Source organism: Rhinolophus ferrumequinum, chromosome 27 (assembly GCF_004115265.2).
Source record: "Rhinolophus ferrumequinum isolate MPI-CBG mRhiFer1 chromosome 27, mRhiFer1_v1.p, whole genome shotgun sequence".
Taxonomy (NCBI): Eukaryota; Metazoa; Chordata; class Mammalia; order Chiroptera; family Rhinolophidae; genus Rhinolophus; species Rhinolophus ferrumequinum.
In genome coordinates, this window is record NC_046310.1 from 3,086,734 (window position 1) to 3,109,884 (window position 23,151).

Below are 23,151 nucleotides of genomic sequence, written 5' to 3' on the forward strand. Positions count from 1 at the left end.
AATGTCTGTCTTCTTCTTCCAGAAGCTGAGACTTCCAGTGGCCACTGCACTGGTCACAGAAGGGGTTTGGTTGTGCACTTCCATCTGCCACGTGGAGGCCCGGGCCAGTGGGTCTGTCATGGAAAGAGTCCCATGGTGCCACATGCCTTCATCCACTGACTGCATACTCGTCAGACTCAGCTTATGGAAACTGTTGCCGCTTTGCAGTTGGAATAACAATCTGGAATCTCAAATGCTGATGTTAAGAACCTCAGGCTCCTTCTCTGCGTACAGTGTGGTCACGTTAGCACCCCGCATCCTGACACCGCACGTGATGCTATTGGTGAGTTCTCTGCTGATTTTCCTATTGCTCCTGAATAACGTCACACTGCTTTGTCTATTAAAAACGGCATTAGCAGCACCTACCATGTTTCCCCGAAAATCAGACCTAACCAGAAAATAAGCCCTAGCATGATTTTTCAGGATGACATCCCCTGCACATAAGCCTGAATGCGTCTTTTGGAGCAAAAATTAACATAAGACCCGGTCTTATTTTCAGGAAAACATGGTAAGAGAGAGAGCAGTGCCAAGCGCCACCGACATTAAGTCTGCAATACTTTAGTAATATGAGCGGCCATCATGTCACTGCCAAAATGCACTGAGCGCTGTGGGCTGGGCAATCTGCTCATTGCCTTTCTGTGATTTCTGGTACAGACTTCCCAAATGCAGGCTTATTGTTATCACCGTCATCCCCATTTTATAAAGGAAATGGAGACTAGTAGTGAAGTAATTTTTTCTGGTCGTGTGGCTAACAGATAATCAAGCCAGAATGCCAGACCTGGATGGTCCGGTATCAAAACCCATACCATACATTTCTTCTCCATCAATATCCGACTACACGCCCCTAGTGATTTTACATTTGCTCCTACAAATAAAGCACTGATTATCCATTTCAGACATAAAGAAACTGAGCACAGAGAAATCACACATGGAGCTATGGTGACACGGTAAATTGACAGTGGACCTGGCTTCTGATGAAGCTGACCAGCAGGCAGTTAAAAGTCAGTTGCACTCGTGCGCGTGCACACAAACACATACACACTTTCTCTACCTATAAAGCAGATATTTCATCCTTATTCTACAGAGGAAGCTGCAGACTATGGAGGGTGTGTGAGCTGCTGGGCCCCAGAGCTAACAAATGGCAGTGTGCTAACCCTTACTCTGTCTTCCCAATTAGGAGAAAAGAAAAGCTAAATACCACCTGGTTAATTCTTCCCTCAGCAATTGGCTTTGAATGGTCAAGGATCAGGGTTCAGTGGTGCTCTGGCCTCCATCTCTCCCCCAGAAGCCCATGAGCCCACCTGGGTTATTAAACTACCCCCATTCGGTGTATTTTCCTGCTCATGTCAGAGGAAACAGCCACAGGTTTCTTTACTGAACCGGTTTTATATGTTTTCTTCCTCTGGGTTGCCTCCTGGAACAACAGATGCCCAGCTTAATTGGATGGATGATAAGCTCGAACTCCACCTACGTTCAAATCCTTGAGGCACCAACTGGCACTTGGGCCGTGGGAGGGCATGGTCTGGGTTCACAGCCCTGCACTTCCTCACAGGTGTTCCCAGCTGTGTTCACAGGGCAGGAGCACGAGAAGTGATCCCACAGGGTGTGGCAAATACCTCTGTTGTGACACAGCCTGGACTGAGCAGAAAAGAAACCAAAGGCATTAAAAAGCTGGTAGCGAAGTATGGAAACAGTGAAGGAAAGCCCTATGTCTCTGATTTTTAGAAGTTAATTTCCTAGGTATTGACAGTTTGAAGTGTGTATATCTACAGATTAACAGATAGAATAAAACTGCTACCATTTGCAACTTGCTTTTTTAAGAGAAAGGGGTAGAGAGAGAACTAGAAGTAGATATGGAGTGAGAGAGAAAATGTATAAAATTGATCTCCGACAACACAAGGAGGATTATGAAAGGTTTAATAGTATTCTCCGTGATTTACAAATTACCAGACACTTTCAGTTACACTAATGATCACCTGAAGTAGAGATTTTTTACTTCTGTTTTCCCCAGTGAGGAAACTGCGGGCCAGCTTGTTGCCCAGAAAAGCTACCAGAAAGTCATGTAATGAAGCTTGGTACCTACTTCCTGTGGGTCCCAGTACGGCAACCGCCATCAGCCCTCCTCGGCTGTTCTGCCTCTGAATCAGACGTTCTATTATTATTTCAGTTCTTACAAGGTTTCTCACGAAGTATCCCAAATGCAAGTATTTAAAAAGGAGTTCTGGAAAGCTCAGACTATATGTATCTGGGTTCCACCATTAATGTGATTTAGGCTAGTTATGCAACTTTTCTAACCTTCAGTTTCCTGATCTGTGAGTGATGGAAATGGGGACAGTCACCATGCCTGCCTCGTGCAGCAGCCCTTTAACAGAATGAAATGAATAGACGCCTGTGAAACAGTGCCTGGCACACTGGCCACACCCCTGTGTAACATTCTATCTGTGTAACGATCCGTCTTTGTAGATTTAAAATCAAGCCCAGTGCATGGCAGGGCAGTCAGAGCTCCATAAATGTCCCCCAGGTATAAATGTATTTCCTTCTTTTCTTTTCAAAGGTCATGCAGAGCCAACAAATTGAAGTATTTAAGTAGCTTTTCAGAGAGCATACAAAATATATACGGTAAAGCGTGGGCTCTGAGAAATTCCGTTTCAGAGAATTTCAAATCCAACTACCAGAAGGAAGTTACCTCCCAGATTTCTTTCTTTCTTGTTGACTTACTAGAAGTTCAAAACAATGGTAGCTGGGCACTTAATATAAAGTTACCGGTATCTTCCAAAATAGAGTTGATTCTGTTTAAACTCTGAGCTACCACTAATAAATGTAGAATTAACATGCAATTATTCTTAAATTAATTGGGTCATTACGGGCATAGGACAAGCGTGTCAGTGGCATTATCTAAGTTGATTAAATAGACCTTGATGCCAGTCAGGGCAAGGCCATGTTTTCACGGCGCAATATAAATCCCACCGTCTTGCTGGGAAAATATTGATGAAGGATGAATCGATGGCTGGAGTGCCAATATCGTCATCTTCACATACAGAGAAGGTGATCATAAATTATCTATTTACTAAAATAAAACTCTGCCATCCACTATGGACACAGCTGGGATGAGAAATCCTACCTCGCACATGTCTCCAGGACAGCCTTGGGTCACATCGACAAGAATTGGATTGTGAGATGCATTGCTCGTTGAGTTTGGGAAGAATTCCAGGTTTCGGTTGTTTAATCTTATATCTTGGATACAGCCTTTGAAGAATCCACCATAAACGTCAGTCTTTTGCCTGTCAGGCAGGCCACCAAGGTAGCGGACATCGCCTCTTTGGATTATCCATGTACTGGTAGGAGCAGAAATCAATCCTAGGGTTTGTGAAGACTGATACAGTTCAGTTTTATCCAGCTTGATTTTCAAAGATATGCAGTGGATTTTTCCATCGCTAAGGACAAAGTTTGCCTGTAATTTGGAAGAAGGTGGACTGAGCCTCGCCAGCCTGCCACACTCTAGACAGACACGGAGGTTCTGGGTGCTGTTTCCCAAAGTTGGAAATAAGCCTGACGGCCGACGTGTTCACACAAACAGGGAGAGGGTGACGTTCTCTCCATAACTCTTGTCAAGGTAAAACAACAGCATAGCCAGCAGAGTCATCTTGGCCAAATCTGCCTGCCACATACTCTTCGATGTCAAAACAGAAGAGGAGACACAAAGAAGAAACACATCTTAAGATTCACAGGTAAGAAGGGGCAGAAGATGAAATATAGACCCCTATACAGACATACATATTTTTTAAAGTTCAGAAAGGCTTATTCAATAGAATGACAATTTGGCCTGATTTTCTAAGTCTGAGTTTACTTTATTCTGCAAATAGTTACATTTTGGTTTCTAGTTTATAGTTGAGGCTCACTGATCATAAAAGAGAAAGAGGAGCTCTCTGCACTGATAAGCTTAAGGACCTCTCGTTGACTGCCCTGAAACGTGGGACTTAGGGTGGATTATCCGTTACTACGGCAGTCCAACTTGGTCGAAGAAATTTGGTGGTGGGTGAGAGCTCTTCCTGCAACATCCGTGAACACACTGTTTAGGCAGCGCCCTTCTTTGCTATTTGGGAGCATGCTCAAGCAAATGTCATTAAACCTAATTATTCCTTGCAAAATACAGAAATTGGAAATTATGTACAAAGCCTCTTTTGAGATGGTACTCCTCATAATAATGAGAGGCAAGGCAGTTGAACAAAGGGAGAGGAGGAGTCTTCCTTCTGTGGGCCTGGTGGGGAAAAGAAGAGGCATGGCGACAGAGAACTAGGGTGCAGCTGGGTACTGCACTCGCCCAGCATTCCCTGTGGTCAGAGACATGAGTAATGCCATGTTATTGATGTGTGTCACCTCAAAAAAACTCTTGCGAAGTATAGAAACAAGCTCTGACCTTCAAGGGCATGGATGATAGAGTAAGAAAAGAGTTCTTACACTCCTACAGCTTATGTTCCAGTTGATGAAGGATAGACCAGGCGCAGGTAAAGAAGTGTTCCAGGTGGTTATAGGTTCTTTGGTATAAAATGAGTTACGTAGAGAAAAGGAATAGAGAGAGCTGGGGGTAGGAGTGGAGTTGTAATCTTAAATGGAGTCATCAGGGAAGAACTCTGAGGTGGTAATATTTGAGCAAAACCCCAAAGAAGGTGGAGATACTGTAGAAATTCAAGAGAGGAATGGTGGTGGCTTGGATCAGTGGTAATGGTGAAGATGGTGAGAAGTGCTGAGATTTTGCAACCTAGAAGTTACTGATGAACCTGACAAAAGCATTGTCTTAAAGAGATTGCTATCTTCAAGTTTTCACTCTGAAATCATAACCAGAAACAAGAGCACATTGCATCATGTTTAAATGTCATCATGGTCCAACTGAAGTTTGGGCAAACAGAAGACATATTTTAGTTCAGCTGAACTACAGTAAAACTTGCCTAAGCAACTGTGTGTACGGGAGGGCTTCCTGCACAAAAGGCGCCATTTTCAGAACTCTGACTTGATTGTATAGAGGAACACTGCATTCTGAGTCTGCATTTGGAGGCCACCTGCTCCAGGGAGCTTTCAGAGTGCACTGTGAGATACAATAACCCATTTGAAGAGGCTAGAATCTCTGAGTACACAGCAGCACTTTTACTTGAGACAAAATGCTTCAGAAGAGAATACAACTTGTGAAGCTGCTGAGGTGTGAGTATATGCACAGAATCACCAACGTCAGGGCTGGAGGGGGTCCCTGCTGGTCATCTGTGGAAGCATCACTCTGCAGAGCCCTTTTAAAATACAGGCAGAACACAGAGCTGTCTGCATTTTTCTCAGGAGCTCAGCTCTCCAGCAATCCCATTCGTCTTCAGAAATCACAAGTGAGTAGTCAGAGCGGTGGTTGGCTACGTGATTTGAGAGACACCTGAAGCCACAGACTTGGCTGTGAACACGGGATGACTGTCGGAGGCAGGGGTAATTGTCATCCGAGTTACTGATATGTCATGAAGAGGGAGGACATATATTATTAAACATAACTTGGACACGTTGTAATGGTCGATGAACTACAAGATGAAATTTATGAGAAATAAATGAGAGCCGTTCAGATCTAAATGTACAAGTACCTCATTGGTTTAGGGTGGAAGAAGCAGGGCATTGGCCGCATGAGTGCGAACAACTCAGAGTGAGCCAGCCAATCACAGCGTGTGGCTGCTGAAAGGTCAATGTAACATTAGGCTGAAAACTAGAAGAACATTATCTAGGATGATGGCAGTTACAGTCCTGTGTCACTCTGCGTCCTCAGGCACATCTAGGAACCAGGTCAGCAAATTTATTCCAAACTGAGCAAGCAGCTGAGGAACTGTCTGCAAACTACATCATGGAAAACATTAGCAGAAGCTGGGTATGTGTAGCAAGATTGTAGTGATGGCTTGGATGGTACTTTTATTTAAATATGTAAGTGTTCTCAAGAAGAGATATAAGGTTTATATTAGCATGTCTTCAAGTGTTACAATGCTGCCAATGAATGAAAGCTGTAGGTAATCATATTTTATGTCAATATGAGGAAACAACTGTTGGAGAATTCCTGACAAGATGGAGGGAGTGAGTTCTCCATTCCTGAAAGTGTGTAAGCAGAGGTTTGGGCCACTACACTTGGCAGGCACAATGATATAAAAAAAAAAAAATCATTCATGGAGTGAGCCTCTTTTCTATCTAAGAAACTGTAATTGTAAGAGGAGAAGATTCTCAAAGTCTAGACGTATGACTGAAGGTAAAAATGATATAAACCATCTATAAATCAAATATTGTCCAGAAGGCAAGAGGTCAGTGACACATTTTTTCTGAACATTATTTTGGAAGCTCTATATTCTTAGACACAGCTAACACAAGGTGTGCTGAGATACCCTGACAGACAGTCCTGGGAACTGAGCTTTGAGAAACACTTTTCGGAACTCCCCTGATGAAGACACTTGATTAATTTAAGAAGGTCAACATTAAAACAGAGGAAGTCCCCATGTCTTCCATGTTGAATCAACCAACCTTGTCCTCTATCCAGCCTGCTTGTGCATCGCACTGTCAGGAAACACTGAGCCAAGACCTGGACTGGGTGGAGTTCACCTGTGCTTTCTAGTACGTGTCTTCCCTCTTGCATGCACAATGTGCAATGACAGAAAGACGCCATGTTTTCATTAGGGCTTGTAAGCATCTTTTATCATGGGGATAAATGCCTAGCAAACGTTCCTCATAGGTAACAGCAAATACAGAATATTTTCATCTTATGCCTAAGAGGCGATGTGAAAAATATAATTTTCCTTAACCTTATACTGAGGACTTTCAGAAAGAGAAGCCCTCACAGAACTCCCTCCCTACAGACATATCTTTTGAAGCCGAGGGTTTTCATGAGGGTTAAACTGTTGTTTCCAGTGGTATAGAGGGGAAAGAAACTGGGGGATGTGGGGGCGGGTAACCAACTTGAAAACTTGGTTTAAACCTTCATGAGATTCCAAGTTGGAAAAAAATAAGCTAAAGGAAACCAGAAACCCACTGGAGTGGCATCTTTTGACTCTAATTACCAGGACAGTCAGCACCACCATGGTCAGTATTAACTTTGTGGGTCGCTGCCTTTGGAAGCCGGTCAAAATGAGTCAACATCTGTTTGTTATTTTGAATATGTAGTAAAAGTATTGCCTTGGGTCAATTACATTTTTCTTCAAAAAGTGAACATTGCCTCAACGTAATTTCCCCTTTTCTCCTCTAAAAAGAAATCACCAAACAACTTGCCACTCCACGTAAAATATTACATAGAGCTGGCAGATGCTATACCTCATTGTCACACGGGTCCCTGATTTGTAATGAATATTGTGGTCAGTGGGGAGACCCGAGAATCGTTTCTAATAATTCTTAGCCCTTCGGACATGGAATTGGCTATAGGCTAAGACTGGTTTTAATTTTACTTCTTACAAAGCAGAGAAGACTATTTACCAGATGTTGTCCTACTTCAGGTTACTCTAAAATCTTGGGGTAAATTACAGCGGGACTTCAAAGCCGTCTGTCGCAATTACCTCTCAGACATTTTCAATCCGTGATAATAATAATAAAGTGGAACAGGTATGTATTGATCACTATCAACAGCAATCTTTGGGACGAGGTTGGAAGTTAAGGATTTTGAAATACATTTCAAGCTGTGATTGGCCAGGAAAATGAGATCAATTAGTTGATGGCATCTACCAAGTTTCACTGTTGTTGTCACTTCCCCTGTTTTCTTTTTTTCCTTCCTTTTTGTTCTCTTAAGACACCTAGGTTCAATATCTGTTTTCTCCAATGCAACCCTGGAAAATATACCTTTGAATAAACTGGTGGTTTATAAAAATGCTAAACTTAAGCCTGGTTTTGGAGCAAGTGAGAATTTCATAGATACCGTGTTTCCCTGAAAATAAGTCCTAGCCAGACCATCAGTTCTAATGCGTCTTTTGGAGCAAAAATTAATATGATTCAGTATTATATTATATTATAAGACCGGGTCTTATGTTATATTAAAATAAGACCGGGTCTTGTGTTATATTAAAATAAGACCGGTCTTATATTAAGTTTTGCTCCAAAAGACGGTGGTCCAGCTAGGTCTGATTTTCGGGGAGCTGATGGTCCGGCTAGGTCTTATTTTTGGGGAAACACGGTAGGAGAGCAAGGAAGTAAACCTTTACTAAACATCTTCTGTGCCGTAGATATTGTACTAGTAGTTGCCATGACTAGTTTCTAAATAATCCAAAAGATTATTTCTCTTTCAAGTAAGATTTCCAATACATTTCTGATACATGCAAATGGTAAAATTGTAATAGCATTTTGTAAATACCAAGATGAAAACCCATTTGGAGAGGAGCTATCGGCTTATTTTTTTGCTTCTCTGAGTGAAACCCTGGTATCCTACAAATCCACTCGACGTTGATTAGTGCCCATCACTAGCCTGTTGGTCTCTGCCGTCAGAAGGCAGCCACTGCAGATGTCCTGAGGGGTCATCTGTCTGGTAACAGGCAGAGGCAGGCTGGCCGGTTTGGTGGCTGGTCTGGGGCGCAGTGCCCTGGACACCCAGCTCTCGCTCACCTCTCAGGAAGTTCCCGCCTCCATAGGGCCTGTGGTGGTCACACCAGTAGCTGAGTCTCAGGTTGGTGCAGCATCCTCGGTTGTGACAAGGGTGGCCTTCGCACCAGTCCTTTCGCACACAGCCTGCCCTGACGTTGAACGACGAGCCAGATAAAATGTTCTCCGGGGTAATGAGAGTCGCACCAAGTTGAAGGTCTTGGAGGCAGCCTGTGAAGGAAGTTGTGGCTGGTAGGTTATAGATGTTGAGCGGGAAGCACTGCTGTTGGCCGTTTCCACAGGTAAACCACCCAGAAAGGAGTCCCGTAAGCACATACTGATCGCTGCTGACTCTCAAATGGAGAAGGGGCTGTCGTGACGCACGGGCCCATACAGGCGTCGTCCAGTAAAATGAGGGTCACGTTCTGTGCAAGCATGACCTCCACTGAATGCCACGCTCCATCACTGGTGTTGTGGGAAATAGACAGCAGCACCTTTGACGTACTATGGACGTGAATTCCTAAGTGAATGTGGCCACCTAGAAACTCCAGCATTATAAAAGCATCCTTGTGACCTCGGAAAAGGAGAAGTGCCCTTGGCTGAACAGCCCGAGACCTGAGGGCTTCATTACAGACTGAGCCCGCAGCTGTTACTGAGCCACTGGTACCCACAGGAAGCCACTGCTTTCAAAAGACAGTGTGGTAACAGTTTCCCACAGTGACCCAGTGTAGCCAGATGGACAGAAGCAACTGAATCCATGCTGGCCATTTGGGAAGTGAGGAATGCATAGTCCATGATTTCGACACTGGTGATGGGTGCAACCCAGGAGAATCTCAGAACAGTCCCTTCCTCCATAGAATGTTCCAGACTGATTATCAAATGGGCAATGACAAGTATAATTCCCAGGCAAGTTCTCAAAAGTGCCACCATTTTGACAAGGGCTTGAAGAACATGTATCCACGTCTTCTTCACAGTGGATTCTTGTTGAACAATAAAGAGTAAGTTGAAATTACATATATTCAGATAAGAAATAATAATTTTCATGTATAATCCTGTGGAAGTACAGAACTAACTGAGGTTTAGGACTGTAATGGAATAAAATGCAACTAGTTATTGAGGAAGCCAATGTCTATTCTGTTATTCTCGGCGTATTGTGTAGAGAAATGAAGTCATAGCAGACCTCAAATTCTTCTAGAAATAGATTACTTGCCCAATGTAGTGGTTGCCTCAAACTACCATTGTTAGACATATGTGTGACACTGAATATCGTAAAAATGACAAAAGAGAAGAAGATTGCTCTTGGCAGCAATGCTATTAGGTTGGTGCAAAGGCAATTGCGGTTTTTGCAATTGTGTTTAACCTTTTAAACCGCAGTTACGTTTGCACCAACCTAATAGATACACGTTGTTTACCTGGGGATTCCATTCTCAGATATTGTTTATCTGGTCCTGGGCTGCGGATCTCACTCTATTCTACTTGGGAGCACTGATTTTGCCATCTACCTTGTTTGTAACTCTCTATAATCCCTAAAACCAATGTTTTTCTAGACGTACATAGTCTAGACAACTCTCACCGTGGAGGGCTTCTCAGGGGAATGGAAGATCCCATTTCCTCTTCCCCATGATCCCAGATAAACCATGAAATCTACCCCATAACAAGCTCTGGCTTATAGTTTCTTCACTTTCTTTTACTCTTTGTCCTGATTCCAAGTCAAAGAAAGATATCTAATTAGAGAATTATTCAAATTCATTTGATCAAAGTAATAAGAAGGCATATAACACTTTTTAAGAGTGATGGTTATCATTTTTCCAATGAAGTTCTAGTGAACAGATAGCGTTACAAAAATGGGCATGTATAGAGCACTTTGTGATTCCCCCCACCTCCATCCACCTCATGTGTCTGTTCAAGGCAGATGTTCTTAGTTCTCTTTCACAGAAGAAATTGAGGCTTAGAAAATTTGAAGTCTAAACTCCAGAGCACATCTACAATCTGGTTTCTAGGTTTTTTAAAATCCAATCTGACACTGTGTTTCACTTGCTACTTTAATGCCTTCTTGTTTATTGTTATTATAAGGTATGTCTCATTTTCCCATTTAGCTCTATGCCTAAATTGATGTGTTTTGAAATTTAACCAAAAGGCTCGTCTATTGATAATGATAGATCTGAATCTCAGTGGGGCTGTGAGCAGGTCCATTCACTTTCTGTGTCTGTTTCTTCACCTACAAAATGGGCTTATTAGTAGGAAAAATTGACCCTTGGACAACACGGGTTAGAGCTGTGCGGGTCCACTCATATGCAAATATTTTTCAGTAAATATATTAGAAACATTTTTGGAGGATTGTGACAATTTGAAAAATTCTCTCTTCAGACAGTCTCTTCAGACTGGGCTATTCTGGGAAGGCTTTCTAAGATTTAATATAGATTTTCAAGTATGGATCAGATTGACAAAGAGGAATGTGAAAACAACTGAATTCCTGAAAACTCATCAGTGGAAAAGCATAAGACATTTAGAGATGACCGTGAGTTTTCAGTTTGCTTGGCATGGAGGATTTATGTAGGCAAATCAAGTAAAACAGATTCAACAGAGCCAAATTGGAGAATGTCTGGGAATTTACAGTTTTTAATTATTTGTTTAATGTTTATTATTTGCTTGTTTATTTGTTTATTTTCTGAAGGCAGGGGAGAAAAATGGAAGACCAACATGTTTTTCAAACAGATCAATGTCACAGGGATACGTAACAGAAGTGAGCAGAGAGACCAGGGACAGGACGACCAGCTAGACAGGTATTAAAATTGTCCACGCCTAAGACTATTAGGGTCTGACATAGGACATTTATTTCCTTAGAAGTTACAGTACCCTGTCATTTCTTCTTGGTCAGCAAATACGTGCCAGTGATAGTACTTTCTTTATTACTGCTTACTGTACTTTGTCTCATAATTTCTAAAGGTTACACATTTATATTTCACAAAGTAATTAACAATAACTTGATTATGTATTTCCTTTAAAAAGAAAAGATAGTTTTAAATTTTACCATCATGAAAAAAAAAAAGAAGAGAGAAAGCCTGAATTAAGGTCAATAATATGAAGAAAAGAAACAGAATTAGAGATTAAAAGTAGAATGGTAAGCAGTAATTTATGCTTTTACCTGGTTTAAAATCAGCTCTATTGACATCTCCAATGGGAACTAAAGTCAGACATATTTATTTGATGAACCAGGGAAACTAAAAGTGGGGAAAGAATTGAAACTTTTTTTTTATTGGCCATTTGACTGGCTCTGGCAAAAACAAGACCTGCTGTCCATGGAGATGAAAGGATTAGGTAGTCTGTATGGGGTAACCTGTGTCACTCAGTCTTCTTTATTGGGTATTTTAGTTGACAATGAATTGGTTATTTATATCCAAGTATTTAGTATGAGGTGGATTAGTTGAAGCTTACTGTCATCTTGAATTTGTGAGGTCAACTTATTTAATTTACTAAAAACTATCACTTCATTTTATTTTTCTAACATTCTTTTAGTTTAGCGTCTGATTCCCTAATAAGATTGTATTTCAAAAATAATCGTGATATGGAAAAGTTCTACTATCTGTTCTACTATCCCATGTTTTCATCAGAATAAATTATATTAACGGATAAAAAGGACATAGACTTTATGTTTAATATAAATGTCATTGGCTATTAAAATGACTTTTGCTATAATTCTTTATTTAAAGTCATAATTAATGAAATATCTAATAGAAAATTATTTCTACAAAAACATACACAAATAAGTTTTGTCTTTCTCTATTTTAATTGACTTTGTTGTTTTATTTTAGTAAATAGATATCCAAGGAAAAAATTAAAGACCAAAGGCTCAATGCATATTTCCTTTCCTCATTACTTTGAGTAACTTTCTCTTACTCAAAAGTTCTAATTTTCATTTGACAGTAATATCTATTATAGCATTAACATTAGTTGCTAAATAAACATCTTTAAAACTCTAACAAGGTGACCAATTAACTTATACAAGTAATAAGAAAAGAGGGAGTTACCTGAGAGTATTGCCATTAAAATGGGAAAACCACGTGTCCTGGCTCCAAACATTTTTCTATAAAAATATACCCATTCAAACACCCACTAGGCCGACAGAGTGAGTCCCTGCTGATTTGGTACCATCTCCAAAAGTGTGGGCTGGCTCTTCAGTGTCACCTCTTCCTCCCAGGTAGAGGGTGCGGACTTAGTTTTGACTTATTTCCCCCCAAGCTGGATCAGCAGGGCTTACTGTGAGACCCATCTGTGCCGCTTACCAGGCGGACTTATTATATTCTTAGATCCTCTCCCCACTTACCATGCGGCGCCTCCCCTTTCTAAGTCACACTAGTGAGTGACCTCACTCAGCACATTGACACTATTACCATGGAAACATGAGTTTGGGAAGAACCTAAATACCGATCGGTATTTTAGGTAACTTCCATGATGGAAAATAAGAGCTTGGTTCTATTTTCTTCACATCGATGGAAAAATGCTGCTTTTCATTTAAATTTTTTTTCTGTTTTGCTTTGGAACAGTAGTTAAGAAATTCATAACTTCAAATCTATTGAGAATCTATGCAGCGGGTAGAAAGGAGAAATTAAGAAAATAACAGAGGCTTTCATTAGACTTATCCTGGATTGGGGCAAGAGTATCTGTGTGACGCTCTCAGACTTACATTCCACCCTCTGTCAGAGAAAATCAACGCTCTGTTAGTCTTAAATACAGCGGTGTTTGATTGTATCCACCAGGACCATTAGAATCGGTGATGTGTGGGACATGTTAGTGTACCTGGAGTGTGACCCTTTTTCACAGTTTCAGAGAGGGAGACCTGAGGACCTGTAGAGGTTCGCCTCGACAGCCCAGGCCGAGCGGTCGCTGGGATCCCAGAAGTACCACAGGGCCTACCGTTCTTGCCATTAGAGCCATTTCTTTAGGTTAAGACCTTATCTCTTGGAAGCCTCAGAAAACATGAAAATGTTACCCGAGAGGGGTGGTGACTGTATCATGCGCAGTCGTTAGTGCCTTATTATGGACTCCTATATGGACTGAGAGGTACGTTGTGATGGAAACCAAGTGATGAGGCAGAAAAAACATGACGCAGGAGACACTGCAACAGTGTATTTCTTCATTCATTTATTCTTCATCCACTCTTTTAAATCTGACTTATCGAGGCCCTGCTTTCCTGTCAGTGTGTAGGTGCTGGAATGTGATGGTGAACAAAACTAGACACAGTCTTGCTCCCTGGGCCCCCGGTGTAGCTGAGCTTAGTTAGAGTAGAGGGGATTTGGGCAGACGGGAGCTTTGGGCTGAAGGAAGAAGGGTGGGTGTGGGGGAAGAGAGGTAACATGTTTGGAGTTCTGATCAATAGATCCACTTGGAGAGAAGTTTCTAGTAGTCTTCAAGTAGCCAGAATAATAAAGTAGAATAAACATGGGCTAGGACTCAGACAAATATGGTTCTCAGATCCCAGCTTTGACACTCAGCTACGAAAACATAGACAATTAGTTAATTTCTTAAAGCTGAAGTTTCTTGGTAAAGTGGACATAATAAAGCCTGTTAAGCAGTTATTTCTGTGTGAACACAATGATATAACTATAAATGCTGGAGCAGAATAGTCATTTAGAAGCAGATAATACAAGTAGGGAATTACAAAGTGGAGAATATGATGAATGTAATAAGCTCCAACATCTTTATAACTTTGTCACGATTTTCAAAATATGTAGAAAGGGGAAAGCAAAAAGTTCCTTTGAGGGCTGCTGTAAGGATTAAGTGTAGGTGCATATGAAATGCTGCTTGTCTTGCCATAGTTCCTACCTCCATTTTTATTCACTTAAGAGGACAGTTAGGTTTCATGCTTCCCATAATTTTCTCTGTGTTCACCACAGTTCAATTGCTCTTTTCCCAAGGTCACTGTAAGTGATCCTAACTATCCAGAGCATAACCCAGACTAAAGATATATTCTAAAAGTTTCTATGTTTAAAAACAGAGATTGCAAAAGTTTGGTAACTATTTCCTCAGGCCCTAGTCCACCGTTTATTATTATTATTTTATATGCAATCAAAGTAAGCTTGATTATCAAGTATCCCAGCTTGCAGTGGAGTAGAATTAGCAAAGGAAAAGGGTAAGGAGCTGCCATGTTTATTTTCGGCAATGAGAAATGAGCTGAGTGCTGGACAGTAACATGAGTAGATGGGACTAACGCTTATTGAGTCCCAAATCTGTGCCAGGTGCTGTGTTAAGGATTTCATCATTTCAATAAATGATGAGGCATGTATTTCTATCTTTATTTAACAGCTGATGAAATTGAGCCAAGCTGTGATTGGTGCCCCAGTCGGCCTAACTCCTGAGGTGAGCCTTTTTCATTTTTCTACAACATACTTGTACTGCCTCCAAGGAAAATAATATAATGAGCTGGTATAAAATAATATAAAACGGATAGCAGCTTGGAGATATTAAAAATAGGAGCAACTCTTAAGGACTCATTGCAAAACAGCATAGGACATGACATAGCTTATACTACTAACAAAAGTCATTGGTTAAATACAAAATTGCATGCAACATTTTTATGCCTTCTTCAATGCATTTCTTCCAGTAAAGCAAGCAAATGTATAAGAAAACTCACAGGGGCTTTCATTAGACTTAACCTGAAATATTTTCATGCAAAATGAAATATTTTCATGCAAAATGATGAAAACAATTTACCACAAGAATTATAAAAATATGTTATGTTAAGTGCTCTTTTGTGTGGGCCACTCCCAACCTTAATGGTAGTGGGAAAATGTGGTGTTCCTATTGGTGATTTATTTTGTTTATTAAGGTTGTGTATGTGAATAGCATAATGCTATTGGGATTGTCTCTCCAGTTTTTATTCCTTTGTCCTACTTTATTATTACACCATTTTAAAGTTATGATTCAAGAGACACATACACATACTGCATAGACCTCACATTTGTTCAGAACCATGCGGTAGCTCAAATAAAAAATTCGGAACCTAGAAGAAGATTCGATTCAGTCTATTGTGTGAAAAGTAGTCTGAGATCTTCAAACGAAAGACAAAATAGCTAAAAAAAGGCTTTGCAATTCAGTTCTACATTTCACTTGATTTTGCACTTCAGAAGTGACCCTTTGAAGCTCAGTGGATCTAGGTAAGTGATTTTTACTTATTTTATGGAATAACAATGAGAAAATACAGCATTGCGCAGGCTCACTCTTGTTGTCTTTACTTTGAAAAGTAATTTCAGAGAAACTCAATCCAGTTCAGCCAGAACTATCCTAATTGGCTTTGATCAGTAAATCATCAGAAATGGCTCTGCTCTTGCTTAGTCCTTTTTTCCCTCTTCTTGTCAAAGTGAGTGATTAAACACAGAGTTATGGTGAATTACGAAAATCGGCTTGGTATTGGGCTGGATGTGTCGTTATGCCATGGAATGTCTGCCTTCCCTCTGCAATGGTAAGAACTGGCTTTGCGTTCTTCAGCCGTGCTGATGGTCATTTCTCACAAATATTTTCGTTCTGCACAGCCACAAAAATAATGTCAAGGTAAATAACTGCCCTGGTAAGACTTGACATTCGGGTCTACACTCTCTTTCCAATTTGGCTTTTATTTATCCTCCCAGAATTACGTTCCATTGCCCACTACATAAATGGTCTGGATGAAACATTTTAGTAGAAGAAAAACTCAAGCCCGTACAAAGCTCTCTCCCTCTCCCCACGTATTCAAAAGTCCCAGCTTCCTTCCAGGGGTCCACTGAGCTGGTCTCTACCCCGTGGAATGCCTTCCCTGAGAACTCTCACTCATGCACTGTCCTGCAACAGCACAGGCTCGTCTGTAGGGGACCTGTCTAGACCACAGTTAGGCGCCACTTAACACAGGGCCGTGTCTGAAAAATGCGTCATTGGGCGATGTTGTCATAGTGTGATCACCATAGAGGCACCTACACAAACCTAATGGTTTGGTCTACCCCACACCTAGGCGATAGGTTACAGCCTGCTGTGCCTGGGCTGCAAACCTACACAGCAGTTACTGAGTACTGTAGGCAACTGTAACATTGGTCAGTACTTGTGCATCTAAACCTAGAAAAGGTACCGTAAGAACATGGTAAAAAATGATGAAAATTGGAACACCTATACAGGGTCCTTGGCATGAATGGAGCCTGCAGGACTGGTGAGTCGGCGAGTGAGTGGTGAGTGGTTGTGAAGGCCTGGGACACGACCGTCCACCACCGGACTCTTTATAAACCTTGTACACCAGCCTCACCACAAACACATGATGTGTTTAGCTACATTTCGACAGCTAGGACGTCACTAGGTGATAGGAATTTTTCAGTTCCATTATAATCTTAAGGGAATACTGCATCTGTGTAGTCTGTCGTTGACCAAAATGTCATTTTTTTGGCAAATGACTGTACCTCTAACTGCATTATATGACTTGAAAGTGTGAAGGCCTCTTTCTAGCTTTACTTTCTAGTATACTTATACAATACTGTACAGTTTACTGTATACTGTAAACTGTACTATACAGCAGTACAGTGTGATGTGTATGTAGTTGGTCAAGTATGTCCAATACTGTCATAAGTTTCCAAAATTAAAACAAACATGCATTCACATATAAAAGAAGAGTTGCATTGGAAGACAACTCTAGTTTTTATGCAAGAGTTCTGGCCCTGACATTCATACATATCTAAAGTATCCATGAATGAAAATCACAAGTCTATCAATCTCTTGAAAATATATGAAATATTTTGTGATTTTTCATTATCATATTTTTTCTGGGAGAGAATTTACATTAGTGACTCTTTAGTATCATAAGAAATGCTTAGTGGGGATGTGTGTTGAAAAATTACAGATTCCCGAGATATATCTCTAGAACTTCTGATTCTGTAAATCCAGATTAGGTCCCGATATCTGCATTTTTACAAGCATCCCAAGTAATTTTGATAATGGTTCACCTCAAAATGGTCTAAAATTTCAACAGGTTTTCAAAGGGATATTTTATCCAAAAAAAGCCCAAGAGACTGAAGGAAAGAAAACTCTCCTAGATACAAATTTTATCTACCCATTTAAAATGCATAATTTTGGGGAGCCTGGTTTTGGGTTGACATTTTAAACTGTCCCTAACCAATGACAGTGACATTCAGAACAAACAAATAAGTTGATGGAAGTTTCTTGTTAACAGTCTGGAACTACGCCAGCAAAATATTTCTTTGAAATTACTATTAGGCAAAACATGAAGTCTCCACTCTACCATGGATCGTACCATGTGCTGCTTATTAACTGATTAAATCTCATTCTGTCCTTCCTAAAATAAACAGAATACATTAAGTATGCAACAAGGAATATCCCTCCATAGCTTGTCTTTGCTCTAGTTGCCTTAGGAACTAAGCAAAGCACAAACACCGAGATACGACTTGTAAATGCCCTTCTCATTTGAGCTCACCTTAATATTTGTGCTCTTCTGCCATAAAATGGGATTTCTCTGAGTGGTTTACACTCCCTCCCGGATAGAAATGGACAAATAGAAACTGACAGCTCATCCTGTCATTGACCAGAAATAGTGTTCCTGCTTTGAAAGTGATTCTAATAACACAGAAATCAAGACAGATTCTTTAAAAGGGAATAGCAAAAAAGCTAATTGAAGGTTAATGTGACTAGAATTTTTAATAAATTATAACATAATTATATGAATTAATATATAACTATAATTAATTTTCTTAGTGTAAAATAAGCACTTTTATAATAGGTATGATATACATATATAAACATATGTGTATATATGTATCCTATTATATATACATATATACATATATACGTATATATGTGTATATATGTGTATATATGTATATATACATATATATAATACAACCCAAAATTTCATAAATTTTATGGGAATTTTCAAAATGGATGCCTAAACACTGTTTATATATAGTAAGATTTTAAAATTGATCTTGAGACCATTCTTGTAGTTTTGAAAGAAAAAATATTTCAACAGAAGCACCTTTTATTACTATATATTCACTTATCTTTATTCTGTTTTCCCAATGCTTATTTAAAAATGTTTTGTAGAGCAAGCAGTTTGGAAAAAAAGAAAAGAACAGACCAATGTGACTTAATCTTCCTAAAAATTCCATTCTTGCGAATGGAGGTTGAGTTTATAAAGTTCTGTGATTGGAATAATATGTCATAGCCCAAACATGTTAAATACCATTGGGTGAAACATGATCTATAGCAATAGTCTGAACTATTTGGGCAGCACTTTCTCAGTAAGAGTTTGGTTACTTAAATCCTTTAAATCCTTAGACCTTTTTTAGTAAAATAATAGTATTTTTTTCCCTATTGGTTTCACCTCTTAAATAATGAATTTTTATCCTTTGAATAAATGACCACTTTTAAAGCAATTAGTCGTGCTGAGGGTACCTGGTGCATTCGTCTAGATTTACAAAGGAAAATTGAAAACAGCCCAGCTGTTTCACTGCAGACATTAGCTACTGAGCAAGTCTGGCCACCCGTTCTCTGGTGGAGCTGCAGCTAGGCTCCTTGTTCTTTACTTGTGGGGTTTTCACCTAGCACATCGAAGAGGTGGGGATCCTAAAGCTATTAACTTAGCAGCAGCAAACCTAGTGTTAAGAAACATAGTTTATATTGGTTCCCATGACTACTTCTAGAAAGGACAATAAAACATTGAGGAAGTAATGCTCTTTTTGTCTTGTGTTTATTCCTATGTCTCTTCTGCGTGCGCTTTTGAATTTTAATCTATTTTCTAATCTGTGTTTTAACTCTATGAAGACAAGTTTGCTTAATTTGATGTACAGCCCTCATTACATTTATTTTGTAATAGAGATACTCAATTTAATTATCCAGTGTATGTTTGGATGCTAATACACAGTATATGCATTTATATAGGCATATTATTTTCCCCAGGGCACGGTATCTTCTTCTTGGGTGTTATTTCACCAGGTGCCAAGTTCAAAGGCTACCTGCATTTGTAACCTGATTCCCTACTGGGCTTCTCTGGTGGCAGCCCCAGAAAATGAAATTCCCAAAGCTGCAGTTGCACGTTGTCATTTCCAATAGGACTTAATTTCCTGGAGAGGGCAACTTCCCTGGTCCACTGAAGATCTGTCCAATTTCTATCCAGTTGCACATCTTATACTTGATCCATAGTATTTTTTTAAGCTACATTTTATTACAAGCTTCTTGTCGTCATATTGATTCATTTAAGTGAGGCTTTAGAGTGCCGTTGTTTTATGTTCCGCGTTTTATGAAGCAGTAGTTTCAGGAAACAATTCATCCCATTTCCCTGTCCCTTTTCATTCTTGGGTCCTATCTCGGCATTCCACAATATTGCTAGCAGAGTTTGGAAAATGAAAATCCAGTAATAATACCAGAAGAAATAATTATTATACCTATGAGTAGCTACCATTGCAGCTATCATTGTGAAATGTATTTGTTTTCATTTGGACTATTCTCCAAAATAATTAAATACACACTTTCAAGTTGGCATCATTTTTACATTGTCCTAGGTACATCATTCGGAATATTTTCTATGTAATCTATTTCTTTACTTCTCAGACTGTGTTCAAGTGGAAAGGGTTGAATTATGGAAATTATGGAAGCAAATTATTTGAGCTGTCTTTGCAGCGTCAGTCCCTACCCAGCCCAAGCCTTATTCTGGCTCTCTAGTCATCATCCTGTTAACCTGCCAGTTTCTCATCCAGCTACGCAATCCGAGACCTTAGCTAGAGCAAGATATGAGCAGCTATTTCTCTCACTTGCAAATGGGAAAATTCTATACATGTAATATATATTAAAATATAAAAATCAAAAATATATTTAAAGTGAAATTTAAATTAAAAGGCGTATCTCTATATAATTGTATGTATGTAGTTTGGGGGTTTTGTATTGTCAGAGAGATAAATTAGAACTGTGTCAGAGAGGAAGAGCAGACAGCCCTCAGGTGGTAGCCAAGCAGCCGGCATCTCTAGCTGCATGTAATGGGGAGCAACCGGGCTTCTTGAGTTGCTGTCCCTGGGATTCGGGTACCACAGGATGCCGGATCCTGTACCAGCCTTGAAAGCCCGCCACTGGCCTCGTCCCTAATTGCTCATAGCTCCTTGAATACATTCCTTAGAATAAAATGTGCCTTCGCCCCAGGTTGTCTACATCTCAGCCACAAAGTCTGTAAGCAGGTCCCCCAACACACACAGTCCTAGACCCTCTTGGATCCTGACTTGATCTATCCAAGACTTGAACTTGGCCTGTTGCCCTGGTATGTGTTACTGTGGGAGGCTCTACTGCTTCCTTCCTGACATTTTTCTTGCTGCTTCTTTGTTCCACCCACCATGTGACTCACCGACACCTCTTAGAAAGCCTTTCGTTATGGCAATACACTTCTGGGAACTGGTTCCGTTCAACGGCAATATACAAGAAGTCAGACACTTGGATGTGCAACACCCCAGAGTGGAATTTGTTATAAAGTTTCAGGATGCAACTCTCAGAAACCAAGATGCCTCGAGCCTGTGGAGTTATAGATGACGCGCACCTTGCTTGTTAACAGCGGAACTGCAAGGCAACTCCAAACATTCGTTTCCATTTGAACTTCTTCTGATGTAATCATCTTCCATTACAGTGACAACTTCACAGCAGAAACTTGGTTTGCTTTTTTTATACTCTTCGAAATGATAGCATTAAACAACCCTTCAGAAGGGATCGGAAGAAACCACAAGAAATTTATGAGACTCTGTCCAGCTGTAGACCCTTTGCCCTTCCATCAAAGTTGGGCGAAATTAGCCTGTGGGATCAATAGTTATTAAAGGAGGTGGGCAGGCCAACCAGGCAGATGATTGTATAAGGTTTCTTTCCTGAGGATACCACACTGAAAACAAATTTGTTTTCACTCCAACAACGTCTTCAGGGAATTGCCGAGTGTGAGCTGTTTGATGAATCCCACTTTTGAGAGAGATTGGGTTGTTTCTAACGGGCTGTGAAAGGGCTGTGTTTCTAGCCCCAGGTGAATTCTCTTGCTTGTTCTAATTGCAGTCAGCATGTAATGCCCTGCACTGTGGACTGTGGCACTGCTTGTCTTCCACTCTTGCCTGGGGAAATAGTTTCTGGGGAAAGTATCGCAACAATTCCTAGGAATTAGAAACAATTTTTGCTCCAAAATATATAGACTCTAAAATGGATAAGTGACTATGTTTGCATAACCTTATTGTTACGTAAGCCCTGGCACCTTATAGAAAGTCCTCGAACTAGAACATGTGATAGTTTTGAGCAGGAAGTGTATTTATCTAAGAAGACATTGGATCACTGAGAATTAAGGAAAGACTCTCTTGCGTTGTCTTTCTCGTGAGAAAAGAAAGGCCGGGGGATTAAATATTTTAATTAGACTTTTTCCTTTTCCCCCCAGCTTTACTGAGATATAAATGACATATAATTTTGTGTGAGTTTAAGGTATACAAGATGACGTGTATAGTATTGTGAAATGATTACAACAGAAGGCTCGTTAACACATCCAGCACTTCATATATTTCCTTTTGACTGTGTGGTCAGAACTGCTAAAATCTACTCTCTTAGCAAGTGTGCAACTCAGTCTAGTTAGCGATTGTCACCACGCGGTACATGGCTCCCTAAGAACTTAGTAATCTTGTAAGTGAAACTTTGTATCCTTAACCACCCACCGTCACTCAATCCAGGAGAATTAAAGGTTAAACTAAAAATTAAGCTAAATTAAACTAAATTAATTAAACTAATTAAACTAAAAATTCTGGTGGTAATACTCTTACTACTAATAATAGCAGTGTATTGGTAATAGTATATAGTATTAGATTATTATAATTAATATTAATAGACTAATAGCAGTGTATTTATAATAGTATATAGTATTAGATTATTATAATTAATATTAATAGACTAATAGCAGTGTATTTATAATAGTATATAGTATTAGATTATTATAATTAATATTAATAGACTAATAGCAGTGTATTGGTAATAGTATATAGTATTAGATTATTATAATTAATATTAATAGACTATATCAATATTAATGTCAGTATGCTATTGACATTAGAAGATGTTGATGTTACTGTTACATACAGAATATAGATTATTACCATCATAAGGAACCTATTGAAGTTGGCACCCTGAAGGGTGGGTGATATGAGGAAAAGCCTGAATAAGGAGGGAAACCTGAACACTTGTGTTCTCCTTCCCAATCTTGTGACCTATACCATAGACATTCACGTTCCTGACAGTATGTCACACAGAATAAAAAAGAGCAGTTTTAAGAAACGCCTGGGTTATCTACTTACATTAAAAAAAAACACTAAAAAACCCAAAACATTGTTTTATAGCAGTGTATTGGTAATAGTATATAGTATTGTTTTGGGAAAAACAATCCTCAACTGCTTTTGTTTAAATTACAATTTGGGACTCAGTAACACCATTTTAACAAATGATAATGTACAATTGTACAACTCATTCAACTAATTAACCGTAGCAGTTTGTCTCAGGGCTCCACGTTGTGAGACGGAAAAGAAAAAC

General features: G+C 39.8%; 1 protein-coding gene across 1 annotated transcript in view; it reads right to left on the reverse strand.

The window, feature by feature from the left end:
• Positions 1-23,151, reverse strand: part of CRB1 (crumbs cell polarity complex component 1) — an 83,171-nt gene that overhangs the window by 28,411 nt on the left and 31,609 nt on the right. Inside the window, 9 exon segments of the mRNA XM_033099359.1 lie at positions 1-401; positions 1,511-1,538; positions 1,540-1,677; positions 3,161-3,664; positions 3,666-3,709; positions 8,626-8,874; positions 8,877-8,927; positions 8,930-9,265; positions 9,268-9,582. Of these exon segments, the coding sequence (XP_032955250.1) occupies positions 1-401; positions 1,511-1,538; positions 1,540-1,677; positions 3,161-3,664; positions 3,666-3,709; positions 8,626-8,874; positions 8,877-8,927; positions 8,930-9,265; positions 9,268-9,582 (2,066 nt within the window).